This window comes from Pagrus major, chromosome 7 (genome assembly GCF_040436345.1).
Source record: "Pagrus major chromosome 7, Pma_NU_1.0".
NCBI classification, from domain to species: Eukaryota; Metazoa; Chordata; class Actinopteri; order Spariformes; family Sparidae; genus Pagrus; species Pagrus major.
The window spans coordinates 8,374,527-8,394,974 of NC_133221.1; the positions used below are offsets into that span (position 1 = coordinate 8,374,527).

The window sequence follows — 20,448 nt, forward strand, 5'->3', positions numbered from 1 at the left end:
CAGTGGAGCAACCGACCACACAGCGAGGTCATGCCATATGAAGAGAGGAGGCTCCAGAACCAATCGTGGATGCTTTTGATCCCCGGGTTGAAGAGGATGTCCAGCTTGAAAGTGCTGAGCCCTGAAACATCTTTGACTGATGTTCCGCCTTCATGCGAGCCACAGATCAAAGGCTGAAGGTCAGCCTAAAAGGGTGAGGCGCTTTTACTGCACTGTGACTCCACCAAACAACACACACCCACACACACACACACACATCTTGACAGACACAGCCCTGGCTAAAAAACACACGCTGTGAATATTGACATGTGATAGGCGACCATGCGAAGTAAGCTCACCAGAGAGTTTGCATTGTCAACATAGTTCCAGTGAATCATTGTGAATTGAACTTCAAATTAGCGCGCACACATTCCCAGAAACACACCCTCGAGAGATAGCGAGTGCGGTGACTGATTGGGACAGCTGCTAAACCATGTCAAGCCGCAAAACACTTTCAGGAAAAGAGATTACAGGCATTTGCGAGTCATAACTGTGTGCCTGCTGCAGGGAGTTAACCACAGCTAAACTTCAACCCAAGAGACTCTCACATTGTTCCAGCTGGATGCAATAAAATGACTGCTGCGTTAAGTGGTGTGTGGCAATCACTACATCTGCAGACAGATTGTATTTTGCACATACATGTCCTTGATGCATATAAACAAACTTATAAAAACCTAATAATGCATTTACTGGACTGCTAGCACCATAAAAGTACTCAGGAACAGACCGTGTCTGGCGCTTGGTAGGTTTGTGCTTCAGTGATATACTGAAGTCCTGATGTATGTTTAATTTTCCACTATTATGACAGTCCGGGACTGCCTGTTCTGGGGAGTTTGTTATGTCTGCTGTTAACTGGAAGGTATTGTTTAACTGTCCTGCCTGCTTGAAAGTGTCTGGCTCAGAATATGGATGAATGATCACTGTTTTTTACAGGCTAAGCCGTTAACATAAGCCATTTATAGGCTACTCAATACTGAGGCATGTAGTCATGGCTCATCATCTGTCTTGTTACACACTTTTACTCTTTCAAAACCCCACTTCTCCGTGAAGACGCTATCAAAACAGCCGGTAAATCTCTCTTGAGCTGCTTTACAATTGGATAGGGCCCTTTTCTCTTGTCAGTGGATCAGGGTGTGCTGTTTTTCTTCCCAATCCGAGTTGTCTGGCAGGTCTCTGCGTTGCATCCAGTAGCACTGTGGAGCAGCTCTGCCTGCACGCTCTCAGTGCGTGCATGGCGCATTTGTTTCCACCTTTTTGCATTCTCCTTCCACTGAATGCGTTTAAATCCTGATGTGGAACAGGTGAATCCAGATCCTCTGAGCGCTGCAGTCATTGTGCTTACATGTTGAAGCTGGACAACTCTCATAAATAAGTTGTAAACACATACAACACACTGCGCACCTGCCAGCAGTGGTCTAATGGAGAAATAGTACCCCTCTTGTTGCTGTTTCACCAGAGCATATTTACAGGCAAGCCTTTTCAAATGACGAGGTTTCCTCTTCCTAAGTTTCCTGGAACATTCAAGCATTTATATTTGCTATGCAAATTGACTGAAACCCGAGAAGCTATAGCCAGAGGTGTGTAACTGCCACTCAAAGTAGGATCATTTCTAAGATATTAACGTTTCTAGTGATGGGATACTAAGAGAGCTGAATCTAAGGGTCGACTTTTAACGTAAAAATGGGACAAAATCAATAACTATAGGTGAGATATTATGTTAAAATATTACTTTGGTGAAATTGAAACTCATCCAAACGCATAGTACTTGAGTAAAAGTCTTGAAGTATCTGACAATAAATGTACTTAAGTATCAAAAGTACAAGTAAAAGTAAATTGTACATATATTTACATGTACACTGTATACATGAGGTCGATGGATTATTGACGTGCCCGATTATCGTATCTGATATTCAGCATATTCTGATTATCAGAATCAGTGTTTTTGTTGTTTGTTTTTTGTTTTTAACCCGACTGCTGACAGAATAAATTCATTTTAAAAAATGCGCTACTTTGACTCCGCTGCAGCATGAAATCTGCAAAGTAACTAGTAACTAGAGTTATCAAATACATGTGGTGGAGTAAAAAGCACAGTATTTTCCTCCTCAATGAAGTGAAGTGGAAGTATAAAGTAGCAGAAAATGGAGACACTTGTACTTGAGTAAATGTACTTAGTTACATTCCATGATTTCATCCTCCACACTGGCTACGTTAAAGATGCACTATGTAGTTTTGGGGAGGAAATATGAATCAGAGGAGAAAGATTTTCATTGACTGATTTTCATTGACTGATTTACTATAATACTTTGTTTATATTTGGCGGACCCTGCCACCTTTCTAGCTTCAAACAGTGTTCTGAGGACATTATTTTCCCTCTGAGAACAGCTTGTTTATTCAGTTATGGAAGAAAAAAAAACAATATTTCTGAATTTGTATTAATACCTCATTAATATCATAAATATTACAATGTATAATTTTGAGTTTGAATGTCTTCTCCAAATCTACACAGTGCTCCTTTAATGTTACACCCCCAAAAATTGGTAGTTAGCCAGCTAGGCTAAGTATCTCACCTGTAACCTAGCTTAAGTAAGCTAGTTAGCTAGTTGGTAAGTTAGTTGGTAAACTGTAGGGTGTCCATATAAACTTAAGTTATAGTATTTTTTTAAATCTTGAATTTAATAAAGGAGCTATTAAATGTACAGTTTTTGTATATTACAATCACCTGACGACGTAATTTACCGTCGGTCACGAAACGCAGCAGCTAAAGGCAACGTGATGACAACGTGATGGCTCGAACTGACAGAATTAACAAAGCGGACACGATTAATCCCTTATGACCACCAACAACAACAACAACAACAAAAAGAGGAAACCGCCTACAGGTAAAAATGTAAACCCCTCCTCAGTGTGTTAAATTAACCTTAATTGCCTGTAAACCTGAACCGACGGTCGGTACCGCGGCACAGGTAGGAGCAGCGTCACGCGTGGATCACTGCGCCAAGTCTCGCCGCATAGCAGCCACTCCACAACTGTGATCTCAAGTCCGTACCTGCGGGTCTGTGCGGTGCGGTGCGGTGCGGTGCGGTGCGGCTCCTCTCCGATGGCGTCCTCTGCGGCAGCGTACGAGGACGTTCACATACCGAAGCGGGAGAAAAGAAAAAAAAACACGTTTAGTCCAGGTTCACCGCTCCTCTATCGACAGAGAGGTTGCGTTCAGCAGCCCTGTACCGCTGCCAGCTCCCTATCCACGAGCTAGTAAGGAGATGTACGCCCCCTCCAGCCGCTCCATCTCTCTCTACATCGCTCCCTCCCTCTCAGTTTTTCTTTTTTTCTCTTCCTCACAAGCGGATAAACACGATCGCCTCCAACCTACCGCCTGGCACGTCTGTTACGCAACAGCAGTCCGGCGACGCAGTTTCACATTGAGCACACACTTCATCTACCTTTTTCAGAGAGCGGCGTGTTTAGACAGTGCCCAGTGGGAGTATGACGACACTGGCATTGACATCATCACCACCACCACCACCACACAGCATGCAGTGCTACTATCCATAAAGCTGGAAATAACCTTGCCAGTGCTCTAAATTGGGGGGCTGTTAACGTGGTGTGAAAGGAGTGTCATGTGGAGACAGGTGAGAAGTCACCTGACATTTTCTGGCACCAGGAAAAAGGAGGCCAATGAGCTGGGAACAAAGGTGTGCATGAAACTCTAGCTCCCTCTCCTCTCCTGCCCTCCAACCAGTTTTTTTTTTTTTTGCAAAAGGGGAGTGAGGCCATCCAGAGCCAAGATGATACTGTTTCCTCATGCTGCACCTTGGCTCCGTGCCTCCTCTTCATCCCCCCCCCCCCCCTCTATCTGATTGTCTCTCGGCCTTACACAAACAAAACACACCAGTTTGGACATGCATGCGGCTGAGACTGCAGCTCTGCCCCCTGCTCGAGCCCAAATTCACACTGTAGATTCCCCGGGAAGCCTCTCTGTACCTGTATTTCTCTGTGTGTAGCCCATTTGTCACGTTTATTAGATCCTACAACTCGCTGTACATCTGAGTCCTAAAATAACCCGTGCAGCTCAGAGGATTGTCCTAATGCCATTACATTACTACTGAGCCAGCAGGAGAGGCAGTGAAGGGTTGGGACACAAAGAGCGGGAACATTTCAAGATGGTAATCACATTATTAAACATGGATTATGGCTAATATTCCATTGGGGATAAGATATCGAACCCTATACGTATATAACAACACCGTGAAATATGAAAAAACAGGGGAAGCGAAAGATATGTTATGCAATTTAGATTATAAACACATGAAGGTATTTTGTTTGTGCGTTCACAGCTTTTTATCTGATGTGTGTTTATCATACGAACTGATTGTTATCCAGTTATGTTGCTGCTGTAATAAGATTATTGTAATCCGGTGTACCAGAGGGGGGTCTAATTCATCCGACATCCTCAAACAATAAGAAAACACCCAGAGGTGTCTTTCCTTCTGCACGGGTGCCCTCTTACTCTCATCTGAACGTTTAACAGCATTATTGGAAACGAGCCTGAGCTCAGCGAGGTCTGAGCATCGGCGGTCCTGAGCTGCTTCACTGAATAAAATTAGACCTTTCTTTGAAAATTAATGCCCTGACACGAGGCGACTTTTGTCCTCCTGTCCCAGTTAACAGTTCCCAATTAGTCTTAAAGGAAAAGTTCACCCAAGAATGAAAATTCACTCATTATATACCACTATCTACCTAAGTTAGGTAAAGTTTCGTAGTCCACTAAACATTTGCAGCATTCTCCAAAACAACTGAAGAAGATGTCGTTTTTAAATATGATAAATTAATGTAAAACTAGAACTCAGTAGAGCGCATACCTCCGCCGAGGCCCAACAGTCCCCTTTTTGTACTCGCTCATAGATAACAGCCACCTAAAATGTGCCTTTCGTCAAGATCCATACATTACTCCCTGAGAGATTAATGAAAATTTCAAACAACACCCTCTCACAATGTTAAAGAAAACAAGAAAAGAATCCTCGATCCGTCCCTTTATCTGGATCTGCACCAACAGTTAATGGGGTCTATTCTGGGCTGAGAACCATCTTAAAAAGGGTGTAAATAACTTATTTTTATATCAATTTGGGAGACTTCGATTGATTTTTTTGGTTGTTTTTTCTGCAATGTTGGTTTGCTGTGAAGCTCCAGAATTGTGTTGTTTCTTTAAACTAAACTTCACCTGACTTTTTCATCGGCATCAAGGTGAGAAGAGCTGAATTTTCATTTTTGGATGAACTTATCCTTTAAGGCCCAAGCGCTCAAACCCACCGTTTTGTCAAGCAGTTGATGCGATAGGTGACTGTACATTATGACACAGAGAAGCCTCAACATTGTGGTCCTCCTCTTCAAGTGTAAAAATAAATACATACAACTCCTTCCTTCCTTTTTATTTTTAAGATTTTGATTTTCATCTATCATGAAACATATTTTTTACACTTGAATTGTTGCTCTCTGTCTTATTTTGTGGATACAATGATATTTGTTGAATTAACCGGAGGGGTAATAAGTTATTTTTTACACTTATATTGCTGCTTTCTGTGACATATTGTTGATATTGCAGATGAAATTTGACTTTGTCACAAGACAACTTGATGAGCTTCATGCAAAGTAGTGTTCATTGCATTTTTAAAGCAATGAGCCCTCTTCAGAGTTTATCCATTAGTCAATTAATAAAGATTTTTTTATCATTATCAGACTTTTTCTCATTTTGAATGAAATAATTACAATTTTTCCTTATATCTTAAATAACCCAAACTTACAAGTGTATGTTTGCATGTCCCACTTAGATGAAAGAAGGTCAGCCCAGTGACTTATATGTATATCACCTTTGAGTGACAGCTCTTGATTCATATGGGCAGTTTTTAGCGGGCTTTAAATAAAGTGAGAGGGAAGCAGTATTTAAAGCTCGCTAAATGAACAATTTCTTAAAAAGGAGGGAGTTCTCTGCACTGACATACACCGAAACCACACATGGAACTCATCCTATCCCACACCCATATATACTAACCGTGGATAGTGTTTCTACACCATCTTTGTCCAGGAATGTGTTGAATACATTCCACTTAGTCATTTGAATTGATCCTATAGTGGGGGCTTTGAAATATAACTCTGGGGCAGACGTTTCTCTCTCCTAATCTATAAGGCATTGAACCTAAATCACAGCCAGCCAAGTGGAGATCCTATCAGATGGTAGAAAGTATTAATTTTCTCCACAAAATAAGCCTCTTTCATTAAGAACAGCCAAGACCGTCATATGCTAACATCCATGCACACATGAGTCAGAAAAGCTTCAAATCTCCAATATGTCTGCTCTCAGTCTTTCTTCTCTGTGGCTTTCCCCTCACTCTGGTTGTCTAGACACAAAAGAATAATCTCCCCAACTCAGGGCCCCAAAGACAGACTTCCATGTGGGGACCGCACCGCCCATCCCTCAGGCTCCCCCACGGCTGCCTGCAGTAGCATTGGGTTTCACCACATCTATGGTGAATCAACACAAGTCTCTTCTAATTTTATCCATTTTCGGTATTGTATCAGATACTGTTATATAATACATCTGTAACTATTCAGGAATAATAACATCCATCATTTAAAGTAGCAGACTGACTGTGGATGTGCTGAGACCATTTTTGGGCTCATAGGAGAGAAGAAACTTACTCAGAGTCTGGATGTGTAAAAAACAATAAATAAATAAAACTGAAAATAATAATCATTACTTCTAATAGAATCTCCTCCCAGCTTCAAAGTCAATGTCAACATGACTATACCGAGAAAAAGTACTAAAGTTTTCAACCATCATAGTTTCACACTTTCAAACTACAACCTCAACTGTGCATTATTATTATCCAAAATCTTACACAACTGTTCATACATACCTGTTCATACATCAATGTATGTTACATAACTGAATATACATTCCTATATTTGATGTATTTTACCATAACTCTTGGCCACTTCATTGAAAACACCTGTGGAATGGAATGTAATTCAATACAGCTGCGCTGCTACAACATTGATGATGCCTATCAAAGTAAATAAACTGTTTTTATGGCACTGTCATAGAGGTGTTTATTACATTTTATGTTGTAGCATTGAGGCCCCAGTTAGTGGAGGTGTTGTACTGGATTATATTGAGAGGTGTTTCTAATATTCTAATATTAATACAATAAACATATCTATCTATCTATCTATCTATCTATCTATCTATCTATCTATCCATCCATCTCACCTTTTATATCATGGTAGCTATCTCTTCACTATCCCCTGTTATTAGGCCATTGTGGGTAATGTTGCGGATCACTGAACAGTACTGCCTTATGGTGATACAGATATTTTGCATAATTTTTGCATCAGTGTGACGATGTACTTTGATTTGTCAGGCATTTCATTCACTACATCAAGCAAAATCCAGTGAACAACCATCTGTTTGTTTTATCTGTGGACTGTATTTCTTTTATGATTTTCCAGAAAATTAATAATATCATCATATACTGTATATCAATATGTTTTTATAAAATTCGATATACCATGATAGGCAATTTAGGATAGGTCCCACACATCCCTCTACCTCAATTATGACAAAGCCACCTCTCAGATCCTGTCACTCAGAGACAAACCAACCCAGTCTTGCTGCTGCACATCTGGAAGTAGAAAGAGGCCCTTTCCCTTTCGCTGCAGTCCAAAGGTGGCGCCCCCTGGTGCCTGCAGGTGCACAATTAGAGATGTCCTTTCAACTAAACAACTCCCGAGGGCAACACGCAAGCTGAGACCCACCTCTTACATAATGGTCAGGCTACTGTTGTCTTGTTTTAGTCTTTGTGTGTCAACATGTGTGTGTATGCAGCTTTTTCTTTAAAATTTATGTCAGCACCTCCAGCGCACTTTCACCTTTCTGCCTTAAAAAAAAATCTCTTATTCTCTGAAGTCTATTTTTACTCCTCTTTTCTTCTTCACTGTGACTCTGCCCTGAAGCTGGCCCCCAGCTTCTGTCCAGCTCAACTGGAGTGGGGATGAAAGCTGACTCACATATTCATTAACACGCACGGCTGCACACTTCAGCAAATAAACAACTTCTATGGATGCAAGACGTGCACACGCTGATATGCACAGAATGCAACGACTACGTGCATGATGCACCTGCTCACTAAAGCAAACATGTCGGAACACAGCTTTCAAATTAGGTCAAATAAAGAGGTTTGATGGCCATGAGGGCTGTTGCGACATTTGAGGATGATTTCTCTCTACATATAATTTAAATGAACTAAAATATTGCTCCCTCATTGCCATAAAGGGCCAGAAATAGGTCAGACACCCTAAGAGACATGTTCAAGTTGCACCAGAGACAGTCAAACTGCCCCCCAGATAACTGCAATCCCTGCTATAAAAAGACCAGCTGACACGGTCAACTAACGCCTATAGATAAACACATAGACACCATGAGTTACACGCAACCTTTTACGAACCAGACATACTATTTTAATGCAGGGAATGCACTGAAGAAATACAACACATAATTTTGGTGGTGGTGGTCTGATGACCTTTTCAGACATGCATACAAATGCCATGACGTGTTGTTAGATGGTGTAACAGGACCCACAGGGCTTGACAGAAAGTATTCACCCAGGGAAATAATGAGATTTGTTCTGAAATTTAAAAAAGGCTGGCTTCAGCAAATGACCTACTATGATGTTATCTTTCAGAATACATTTTGACTCATGAATACTGCCACCTAGAGGCCTTTTCTGGTAATATTAAGCAGAAGTGAGAGCCAATATGACAGTGATGGTCTCAGTAGGCTTGATGACTCTTCTAATATGGACATTTTCCCTCAAAATACATAAACAAAAATAGGAAATATGTTATTTTGTCTTTTTGTGAAAAAACACAAATGTGCTGTATTTTTACTGTAGTAATGAACTCACAGAACACACAGAATGTAAACAAACACCCTGAGTCATTTCTTTTTAAACAATACTTTGTTTTATAAAAATGTTCCTGACAAATACATCTTATATACATTTCATTCCAGTAGTTTTTCAAAACGAAGATGGACAGAATTTGTGAAGTGTGTGTGTTTACCTCACAACACGCCCTCATTCTAGACAGAAATCTTTGCTTTCTTGTGACACACTGACTTGGTTTTTATGTTCTTCACAGTTTCATTTTCTTCCGTTTTAATTTTTGTTTTTTCACACGCCACCATCATTTCTTCCTTGACATGTTCCTCTTTCTGCGGTTGCTTCAAATGTGGCATCTCTTTCAGCTTTTGGAACTTCTTGAGGTCAGCACAGAACAACACCTAAAACAGATGAAAACACTCTGTGGTTATTGCAGACAGACTGTAAGAGAAATGACAGAAACACACTCACAAATACTGAAGGATAACACTCACCGACTGTGCCCAGCCTGCATAAGGACCCCACAGCTTTCTGAAAAAGTCCCCTTTGTAGAAATAAAACATTGGACACTGTGTTTGCAATTAAAAAGATTATTAAAAGTCATTATTCTATGTTTACAAGCAGTGTAACACTGCAAACATTCAGTACTAGCGATGAGGTGCATGAATACTTACCAATATCTCTGTGGAGTTTGTCTGTGATGCTCTTTTGTGCAGTGCCAGAAGTGTAGTTGTAGTCACGTTTAGCAATCTGCCACACGTGTGTGTCTATAGGCACAGCCGCTGCCTTGTCCAGGGACATTAGACATACACAGTCTGCCACCTACAGGGAGAAACACAGGTAATTGTTACATGTTACTGATACAACTTACTTAATTTCAGAAATATGTAAGAGTCTAGAGATTTTTTTCCTACTCTACCTTAGTGCCCACACCAGGGAGTGTACGCAGAGCATCACGGGCCTGCAGATATGGGGCACTGCGTAGGCCTTCAAGCCACTGGAGCCCGTGGGTGTCCAAAATCTGCTTTGCACTCTGCTGCAGGAACCGAGCCCTGTATCCAAAACCGAGATCCCTGAGACAGGCCTCTACGCTGTTGTCTGCCAAGTACAATGTATAAAACTAACCAATTAGGATGACAATATCTTTTTTTGTCTTTTCTGCTTGATAATTAAGTAAATTCACATTCACTAACCCAACTTAAAATGACAAATGGCTAGTGAACATGACTCAATTTGCCTACTTCACTCTATGGTTTAAGTATATATTTTTCTACATTGATAAATTGGTAAATGTCATAGTTTCTCTCAGCTGCATCTAATATCCAAGCACTCGAAGGAAGAAATAAACAAGACAGACAAAGCTTGAAGCTGAAAATATTGTTGCAATGCCCACGATACAAATCAAGATCTCCTGGTTGGATTTTGTACCACTGAACCAAAAGCAAAAGGGAAAGAACAAACAATATAATAAAAGGGTCCTGACTCAGTTGTGAACCCTGCACCACTGATACAGTGTTCTTGAAATGTGATAAAGAGTGGAAAAGGTCTGTGGAGAAAGAATATCGCACCTGCAAGCGCAGACAGGGACGGAAAGTTGTAGTAAGAGGTCTGATCCAGTTGGCACAGTGGAGCGCCCAGAGCCTGGCACAGCCTCTCCACCATGCCCTGGATGCGAGAGATGTGGTTGTTGGAGGTACAAATGAAGGAAAACAGGCATTCAGTAGGGTCCTGGCGCAGCATTCGCACACCTGGGGAGAGACCAAATGATATATTTAAGACAAAATTGGCTCAGTCATCACTTGATGTGTAATAAGAGAGACCATGCATGCACACCTGTAAAGACGTCTGCAATGCGCTTGAAGTGGGGGTCTGCCGCTCCCCATTCCCTGTACAGATCCACCAGCTTCACATTTAGCTGGAAGTAATCTCTCAGCGTCTCTTCTTCCTCCTCAGTGTCCTGTACTAAAGTCACAGCCACCGGCTCCTTCTCCTCCTTCTTCACAGCAACTCTGAACCTCTTCTCTGACTTGTTTTCCATCTGGAGAGCAACACCAGCTTTCCTCTTCCTGTCACATTCCCCTCCATGATTGTCTTGGTTTTGGTAAATGTGGTACCAAAGAGAGTCATCTGTTTGGGTCAGAGTCCAAACTCGTCCTCCGATCACTCCGGTCCAGTGGCCTTCTGCAGTTTCTCTCCAGCTATGGGTTCAGATGCATAAAGACACATTTGAGCATTTAAACTGTATTAGGTCTGTCCTGCAACTCTCCTGTAAATCTTGATGACAGCAGATTACATCAGTCTGACAAACCTACCGGAAAGATTGCCCACATGCAAGAGTGAGATCCAGACGCAGCTCTGACTTAACACAGGGGAGACATCTCCACATTTTTGCCCCCGATGATAGAACCGCATGTTTGGCCATAATTGTTTTGATGCTAACAATTAGCTTGCTATCTGTTTAGAGGTATAGACAAAGCGTGTACTGACCTACCACAGAGCCTCGATATTTTTAAAACTCATTGTGGTATGATCTGTCGTTTGTGGCAGCGTGAAACAAGACATAAACAATCGTGTAAAGTGACTTTACGGCGATCAACAACCTCAATTCACGTTTGAAACAGCCCGTATGAAAACTTTCGCAGAGGTGTTTTAGCTAGCGTCAATGAAATGGACAACAAAGACCTTACACTGCGTTGTAAAGCTGCACATGTTGGAGAAGAAGAGTTTTCAAAAAGTGCAAAGTAAAGGTACTTGCATTATAAAATGGTATCTGATATAAATAAGAACTGATTCTAGTCCTAATTTCATGTTAATAATTACTGAAATGTCATTCTGATGCAACATTACTCAGATTCCGGTAGCCCTTCCCTTACTGATGTCAACACAGCTGCTGATTGGCTCTCTTGCTCGTAGTAGGCGGGAGCTCATTCGCGATTGGTCAGTGCAATCCGTGCCCGCCGTGTCCCATTGGTGAATCCTCATGTACGTCATTTTTTTCTTTGAGGTGTACAGGAAGTCGTCGTCCCTCCCTCTCCCAAACGGAAAGTAGTGTGCGGTGGTAGCGTGTCTGTGTGGCTCCTGTCTAGCCGGTGAATACGGTGGAAAAATGGCGGATACGGTGGCACTTTTTACTTCCATCGGGCTCAGTGAGCAGAAGGCGAAAGAGACGCTGAAAAATGAAGCGCTTAGTTCTTCCCTGAAGGACGCCATTGTTCAGGTACGACCACACGTTTAACATTATGAGGAAACTCAACTTCCTGGGGGGAGAACAGCTGTCAAATGTGACTTGACATTTACTTTTTCTTTTAAAGCTCATTTGATGTATTCAGCCTCAGTTTTTGTCACTTTTTAAAGGTGCTCTTATGATATATTCAGAAGCACCTACCTGTGAATACGTTTCTGTTAACTTGTTAAAGATAAGTGAGTAGGTGTAGTGGCAGGGGTCACTGTATTTTCATTTTCACATTCCTTAGGTTGTGTGACCCTCCCAGGCTCAAGATAAGGAGAATAATTCCACTGATTTTCCCTGTCCTGTCTTATCATTAACACAGTTTATTAGCTCTTGACTCATTTCGAAAGAGAAAACAATTAAATCTGGTCTGTTTTCATTTGCTTTCAACAGGCCCAGCGTGTCTGTGGAGCATCAGGAGTGGACAAAGCCACAGGGACATTGCTGTACAGTATGGCATCTCGCCTTAAAGACACCAAACGCCTGACATTCCTGTCAGACAGTATAGCTCAGGGCAAAATCTGTACAGAGCTACAGCTGGCAGGTAATTTCCTGACATTTCATTTCAGGTTACATGTTGTAACCTGACTGGTCACAGCAGTAAATTAAAGGGTAACTCCACCAATTTTTCACAATAAAGTGTGTTTACAGCCCTTTAGGAGTACTACTGCATATGTGGGGGGAAAAGTAGTATAAAGCCTTTTGTGGCCCCAGAAAAAGCTGTGTGTAATCTAATAAATTGCCTCCAGTGATGTAACTCATTGGCATTGTGGGTAATGCAGGCATCAGATTTTGAAAAGGAAGAAGAATGTGCGCAATAAAAAAGGCATATCTGTGGTTACGCTGCATGGATTTTTGGTCATTTTAAACCATCCATAATAAGTCTAACAGTGTTACAGGAGCGCAATGCTAAAATGATGGACTACCGTTCAAAACCTGGCACCCACATTACCCACAATGCAACTGTCACTGAGTGACACTGAGTGATTACACGCAGCGTCCTCTGGAGCCATTTCTGCAAATTATGAAGAAAGAAGCATTGAAAGCAAAAATGAAAGCAGAAGAAATCAGTGCCCGTCTGATTATAGGGACTTAAGATTGTGAGATTGATGTGTCTTCCAGCTCCATTAATGTCTCATCCCTCTTCTTTTTTTGTTCTTTTTTTGCAGCTGCTCTCGACTTTGTAAAGAGTCATCCTCAGGACCCCATCAACCAGAAGGAATTTGAAGAAGCGTGTGGAGTTGGCGTAGTCATAACACCGGAGCGCATTGAAGAAGTTGTAAGTGCCCTTAAATTCCCTGAAAGTGTGTTTATTTTTTACAAGCTTTACTGGGTGTGCGGTGTTCAGTGACAGTGGAATGTCGCGCAGGTGGAGATTGTGGTCAAGAAACACAAGGAACAGCTGTTAAAGGAGAGGTACCACTTCAACATGGGACTGCTAATGGGTATGATCTCACACTTGAGTAGTTAAATATTGTTGAAACTGTTCAAGCTTAACAGACGGACAGAACGTCTCACTGGGCTTTTTTTGTGTCTGTTGCAGGAGAGGCACGCTCTGCCCTGAAATGGGCCGATGGAAAGGTCATCAAAAATGAAGTGGACCTGCAGGTGTGTTTTTAAAAACGCTTTTAGTGTCTGTCATCTGTCATTGTGATTGAATATTTGCTAGTTGAGGTTGTTAGATTATTCCAACTGTATAAATCAACTAACTCTGGGATTTTACAGGTCCTCCACCTCCTAGGACCGAAGACAGAGGCTGACCTGGAAAAGAAAGCTAAGGTAACAAATTTTTGGAAAATGCTCCTTAAATCACAACTTATACCCCTTTCACACTGGACGAAATACCCACTACCACCCACTTACATATGTTGTCATTGTTCCATGTTTTCCAGCATGAATGTTGTGTTGAACATGTCGGGTTTACTCATGTTAAAAAAAAAAAACCTGCATACATGTGTTAATTGTGGTGTAAAATGGTATTAGAGGTGCTGGTAGGCATTTTTTGTCTCCTCTGGACAAAGCTGGATATTCTCCTGTTTCCAGTCTTTATGCTATGCTCAGCTTAGCGAAGCAGCTGCTGGTTGTGGCTTCATATTTGCCATACAGACAAGAGTTGTATCGATCTACTCATTTAACTCTCTTTTCCAAACTGTTCCTTTAATCCCTGCACCCTGAATGTTTTGATTTCATCTGGTTAATATGTAATTATTTTGCAGAAAAATAAAGTCGTAGAGAATGAAACAAAGGTGAAGAAAGAGGAGGCGGCAGTGAACGGTAAGCAGCAGGCCAATTGGACAGCAGACAGAATTTAATTTAATGGTTTAGGTTTGTGGGTTGTTTTTTTTTTTCAAAACTGTGCTTGTTGGTTGTTAGGTGACGTGATGACTGGGGAGGGAAAGTCACTAATGGAGCAGCTCAGAGGAGAAGCACTGAAGTTCCATAAACCAGGTGAGAGAGAACTACCTGAACTGCTTGTTGCTCTTTTTTCTTTCCAAGGCCATGTAGAGCAATTTAACGAATTAACTTCTGAGTATGTTGTTCTTTCATTCTTCCTCTACAATACAGGAGAAAACTATAAAACTGAGGGCTATGTGGTCACACCTAAAACAATGGAACTGCTGAAAAAGCACATGGAGATCACTGGTGGACAGGTATAATCTTTATATGTTTCACTTGAACTTTTGGAGAAGAAGCACGTTAACTTAAAAATGATTATGTATAAGGATTTCTCTCCTTTCCTTTTTCAAATTCCTTTAGATTCGTACGCGATTTCCTCCTGAGCCCAACGGTATCCTTCACATTGGACATGCCAAAGCTATCAACTTCAATTTTGGTTATGCAAAGGTATGTCTCTTTCTGTCCTCATCCCCACCACATTAGCTGTTTAATCCTGTCTGCAGCTGTTTTCTGTAAAACCTGTCTCTTCCTGTAGGCAAACAACGGGATTTGTTTCTTGAGATATGATGACACAAATCCAGAGAAGGAGGAGGAAAAATACTTCACTGCTATCAAGGACATGGTGGAGTGGCTTGGTGAGTTGGATTTTTTTATTTTTGATCTGATGAAAGCTGACATTCATGAAGATGAGTTTCTTATCGAGATTACTGTATTACACAGGCTACAAACCTTACGATGTCACGCATGCATCAGACAACTTTCAGCAACTCTACGAGCTCGCTGTGGATCTTGTTCGCAGGTGAGTCTAGGATTTTAATTTTCTTTTTACAAAATTTGTAAACCTGCTCAACGCCAAAGATGTCTGAGTCCTTTCTTTGTCTTCATTCAGGGGTCATGCATATGTGTGCCACCAGAAGGGGGAGGAACTGAAGGGCCATAACGCTCCTCCGTCGCCCTGGAGAGACCGACCCATCGAGGAGTCCCTGGTGTTGTTCGAGAGGATGAAGAAGGGCTTGTTCGCTGAGGGAGAGGCTACGCTCAGGATGAAGATGGTGATGGAGGACGGGAAGATGGATCCTGTGGCGTACCGAATCAAATACACGGCGCATCATCGGACAGGAGATGAATGGTATGAAACCCTAAACTTTAAAAAAAAATTAATGTATCGTTCTCATATCAATCTGTGTTTAAAACCCTTTCTTCTTGTGTTTCTGTGCAGGTGCATCTACCCCACTTATGACTACACCCACTGTTTGTGTGACTCTATTGAAAATATCACACACTCACTCTGTACCAAAGAGTTCCAGGCCAGGTATACATGAATTATTTGGCGATCTGTTGTAGTTCAACTGCATCACAATCTTTTCAGTAGACATGCGAATGCTTTGTTGACATTCACCTTCACCATTGGTTCATTTTGTGTTTGGGACAGGCGTTCATCATATTTCTGGCTGTGTAACGCTCTGGATGTGTACTGCCCTGTTCAGTGGGAATACGGTCGCCTAAACCTCACCTACACTGTTGTGTCCAAGAGGAAAATCATTAAGCTGGTAGAGACCGGCGTTGTCAGGTAAAATTGAATGTCTTTTGCCATTTGTTTACAGATTCATTTTGACTATTTATATTTCATCACATAACAAAATGGTCTGCCTTGTAATGAATTTAAATAACGGGCCCTTCTTCTAAATTGTTTGATTGGGTATTAGTCAATGTTAAAGATCCATATTTGTCAATGTGGTTTTATGCTTTTATTTATGTTTATAAAGTCAGTGGCCAGCTGTTGACTCTGTTTTTTGTGCCTCACCTTCCTGGTCTCATGTTATAATGGATAAAAATCAGAAAGATGTGAAAGTGATATTGGTTGACAACCTGAGTTGCATGCCATGTTGCATGTCCATGCGTCCCTACCTACTACCCTGTTTTTCATATTTCCTGTTATTATTCTTTTTATTTTAATAATTTTACTTACTAAAGCCTGTTTCAGACATGCCACTCTTTTTTTGTGATCAACTTTTCAGACATGCAACTCTACGTAAATGTCAGGCCAATTTCTATTTTGTTCTCAGGACTGAATAAGCTTCCAAATCACTTTTCCATTGAAGTCGTAATTAGGGCTGTCGGAATATATCAGTATTAACGATACACGTGATATTTAACAATTAAATATTGATATCATGCTAATGATACACATACGATAATACTGTGTAAATACTACAACGCCTCTTAAATCATTTCTGTTTCTTTACATTCTCACTTTGTAACAGTAGGTGGTGGTAATTTTAAATTTAATGTGTAATTGGTCTTTTTGTAAGCTTTTATACAATTATGGTTACAAACTCTCTCTCCACCTCCCTACACTTAGTTATTAATATACAAAAAAGAGACAAGACACACAGTAAACAAAGTTAAAGATGAATTTGACCCTAGTCACATTTGTAATGTTTAGTAAGTCATCAACGTCATATTTATATCGTCTGAGGCAACTGAATCAGAAGTGAATAAACCACTGAACAGTTGTAATTCATACAATATAGTGAGCACCATTCTTAAAGAATTCAATTTGCAGCAAGTAAAATGTATGTAAAAGTAAATTTGAAGAACAAAAAGAAGTCACTTTAACAGCTCGTTGCCTTTAGCAATGTCATCTTTTCAATATTTGAAGAAGGGCTTAAGTCCTCTTGAGCGTGTTTAAAGGTTTTACCACGTATTGTGACAACAATTCAGATCTCTTGCAGCAGACTTAAAGATCAGTGAAACCAGATGTACTTCTCTCTGTGGTTTGGTAAAATGTTTGCATGCTACACAGATTCAGTTGACTGTAGAGTATATCATTTCTAATTACAGAGACTGGGATGATCCCAGACTCTTCACTCTGACTGCGCTGAGGAGAAGAGGTTTCCCACCAGAGGCGATTAACAACTTCTGTGCACGGGTAGGCTGAATGGATGGAAGGATGAATGGCTGGACGGAGGAACTAGTGATTACGTGTGCAGTACAAGGACGGTGCTGTTGTGTAATAATATGTTACATCTGCTGGCAGGTGGGAGTCACAGTTTCCCAGACAACGACGGAGCCCCACCTCCTGGAGTCGTGTGTGCGGGACGTGCTGAACGACTCGGCACCCAGAGCCATGGCTGTGCTGGAACCGCTCAAAGTCACCATAACTAACCTTCCTGAGAACGCAAAGGTTCTGCACACGTCTTAGAAATGAACAGACGTTACACATTAAACTGCTCCCTGAGGTCTCGTAATATCCTGTGTATTTTCTGCTAAATCTTCCTGCTGTCCACCTCTTCTGTCTTCAGTCAGATGTACGAGTGCCAGACTTCCCTGCCAACGAGTCCAAAGGCAGCCATGTGGTTCCATTTACACGCACAATCTTCATCGAACAGAGCGACTTCAGAGAGGTTAGAGAGAGAAAAAACCCAATATAATGACCCTCACAGTATAAGCAGCAGACTTCTTTGCGCAATTTCTTGATTGTGGAAAGAAGATGATAGACTCCTCTCCTTTTGCAGGTGATGGAGAAGGGCTACAAGCGTCTGACCCCAGAACAGCCTGTAGGTCTGAGGCATGCTGGGTATGTCATCTCTGTCCAGAAGGTCATCAAGGTAAGACTCCAGGCTTTTCAAAGGGACTTTATTGGGATTTTATTGGGCACCTACTTCCCCTCTTCCTGCTGCTTCCTACCTTTCCTTTCGCAGGGATTCAGCAATTTTAATGCCAGAGCTCGCCTCCCCACGTGCAAAACAATTTCCCCTTGACATTAGTTTGAAGGTGCTGCATCCTGGGTTTAGCGCTGCTCAAGATGATTGTGATTGGTTTAAAGAAATACAGTACAGTACACATAAGCCAGATATTTTTTTCCCCTATACCAGAATGGTAATAAGGTGCAGCCAGACCTTTCTCCAGAGATAGGTTAGAGATAGGACTGGCTCTGCAAGACTGACACGGTTAGACCAGATTTTATGGACAAAATGTGCCCTCTAGGCTTGGAGATAATTAGGCAGAACAGGAAACGGAGTGGGTTGAGTATGTGTGAAATGCAGGCGCTGACATGGCTAGCAGGGTAACAACTGCAAGTAGCATCCTTCCTTCTCTGCTGTCTGTATTTTGGCATGCAGTTTTATAAATGATATAACAATAATTCTTTAAAGAAGGTCAATCTCACTGCCTCTCTCAAAGTGGCTGAACATGTGACAGTCTCAGGGCTTTATGTGTCAACAGTCAATTTTGGGATCCATGTTTGGGTAAAAGGGCTATTTAATTTCAGTGCGAGTAATGTTTGACAGTTTCTCCAGAGCTTATTACACGGACGTGATATTACATTTTCTTGGCAGTGTTTGCTTCCCTCTGTGGGTGTCTTACCTTCCGTGTATCCATTTTGTAGAGTTTAGTTGTAAAGTTGTTCTTGCAAAACATGTCCTGCTGACTTCCACTTTGTTTCTCAGGACGCTCAGGGTAAAGTGGTGGAACTGGAGGTGACCTGTAGCAGCTCTGAGACCGCAGAGAAACCAAAGGCCTTCATCCACTGGGTCAGCCAGCCACTCGTGTGCGAAGTGCGCCTTTATGAAAGACTGTAAGTTGCAAAAATCACTCGCTGTCATTCACAAATAATACTCCATGTGAAACACTCACTTAATGAAAACTTTCCTTTGTAGATTCCTGCACAAACATCCAGAGGATACATCTGAAGTGCCCAATGGCTTCCTGAGTGACATCAATCCTGTGAGTACCTTTGCATTCCTGTGACAGAGCGCCTGTTTGGATTAACTGAGAAGTGTTTGTTTCTGATTATTTCTTCTTTGGCGTTGTAGCATTCCCTGCAGACGATCAGCGGTGCCTTAGTGGATATCTCAGTCAAGGAAGCAAAGGCTTTGGATAAATTCCAGTTTGAGAGAGTTGGCTACTTCTCCCTGGACCCCGACAGCACTGCAGATAAGGTACAACTATGAAACAATTGATTATTATATTACAAATGCGTCTTGAGGAAAGCCTTCTATTTTGGTGAAGAAGTAACTTTAATGTTTCTTTCACTGCAGCTCGTCTTCAACAGAACAGTCACCCTTAAAGAAGACCCAGGGAAGATCTGATTGACCAAAATCAAGCCGCACGTCCTGCTTCCCATGAGCCCACAGATACATGTCCAGATTGTTTGCATCACTTTGTGTAACATCAGAGACCGCACAGAGTGCTTTGACTGAGACTGACTCAAATCAGATACTGTAAGAAATACACGTCCACATTCAGAAGAGAATTGTGGCCGACAGAATTGCTGCAGTATCGCTTGGTCAGTCACTGTCGGAGTGACTCTTTTTTCTATATCTGCTGCAAAAATAATTAACCTGCAGTGTTTCCTCTTTGTTGAATGTATGCAACTTTGATCAATTTGAAAAGGGGCTACTGTAAGTTAATTTAATACTGTCTCTAAACAGGTGTTACACTGAGGAGATGCTCTCAAATGCCATACATGACTTTCTTACAAAGGTGGCGAGTCACTGCCAAACCACCGTGTGTTTTTTTTTAAGACTCAGAGGGTATCATGTGTGTCTTTTTGACGGGAGAGAAGAATAAATAATAATTTGAAAAAACCTGCAATGTCTCTGAGTTAATATTCTTTAGTTTTTTTTAAAAGCTTTTGTTTTATTGAAGCAACACTATGTAACTTTTAAAGAGATTCTGAAAAAGATATTTGACACCCAACGGAAATGAAAAGTCTAATAAGTTTTAGGCAAGAGTAGGCACTTGTCACTTGTGACAGTAATGTTACCTCAAAGATTGATTAAAGTAGCACTTTGTAGTTTTGGAGAAGAAATTCAAAGTCAGAATTTTAATATTATAATAATACAA

General features: G+C 41.3%; 2 protein-coding genes across 3 annotated transcripts; one reads left to right on the top strand and one right to left on the bottom strand.

Annotated features, from left to right (window-relative positions):
• Window positions 1-9,031: 9,031 nt before the first annotated feature.
• ogg1 (8-oxoguanine DNA glycosylase) lies at window positions 9,032-11,741 on the bottom strand. Of its 2 annotated transcripts, none has more exons than XM_073470339.1 (7): window positions 11,285-11,741; window positions 10,806-11,170; window positions 10,541-10,720; window positions 9,892-10,070; window positions 9,647-9,794; window positions 9,467-9,516; window positions 9,032-9,373 (listed from the first exon to the last, which is right to left on the bottom strand). In XM_073470339.1, exons 1-7 carry the CDS (start codon window positions 11,392-11,394, stop codon window positions 9,173-9,175), a joined length of 1,233 nt encoding a protein of 410 aa, XP_073326440.1. In that variant the 5' UTR covers window positions 11,395-11,741; the 3' UTR covers window positions 9,032-9,172. The 2 variants fall into 2 exon arrangements, with proteins under 2 accessions (XP_073326440.1, XP_073326441.1); XM_073470340.1 differs by having other exon boundaries at window positions 9,269-9,373; window positions 9,467-9,541.
• A 260-nt stretch (window positions 11,742-12,001) lies between these two features.
• Window positions 12,002-20,191, top strand: qars1 (glutaminyl-tRNA synthetase 1). The gene is made up of 23 exons (XM_073470455.1): window positions 12,002-12,189; window positions 12,595-12,745; window positions 13,371-13,480; window positions 13,571-13,646; window positions 13,745-13,809; window positions 13,927-13,980; window positions 14,418-14,475; window positions 14,575-14,649; window positions 14,767-14,852; window positions 14,959-15,045; window positions 15,134-15,233; window positions 15,319-15,397; window positions 15,488-15,727; window positions 15,818-15,910; window positions 16,031-16,168; window positions 17,443-17,530; window positions 17,639-17,785; window positions 17,904-18,005; window positions 18,117-18,209; window positions 19,050-19,177; window positions 19,260-19,326; window positions 19,416-19,541; window positions 19,641-20,191. The coding sequence occupies exons 1-23, from the start codon at window positions 12,079-12,081 to the stop codon at window positions 19,689-19,691; spliced, it is 2,325 nt and encodes a 774-aa protein (XP_073326556.1). The 5' UTR covers window positions 12,002-12,078; the 3' UTR covers window positions 19,692-20,191.
• Window positions 20,192-20,448: the final 257 nt, after the last annotated feature.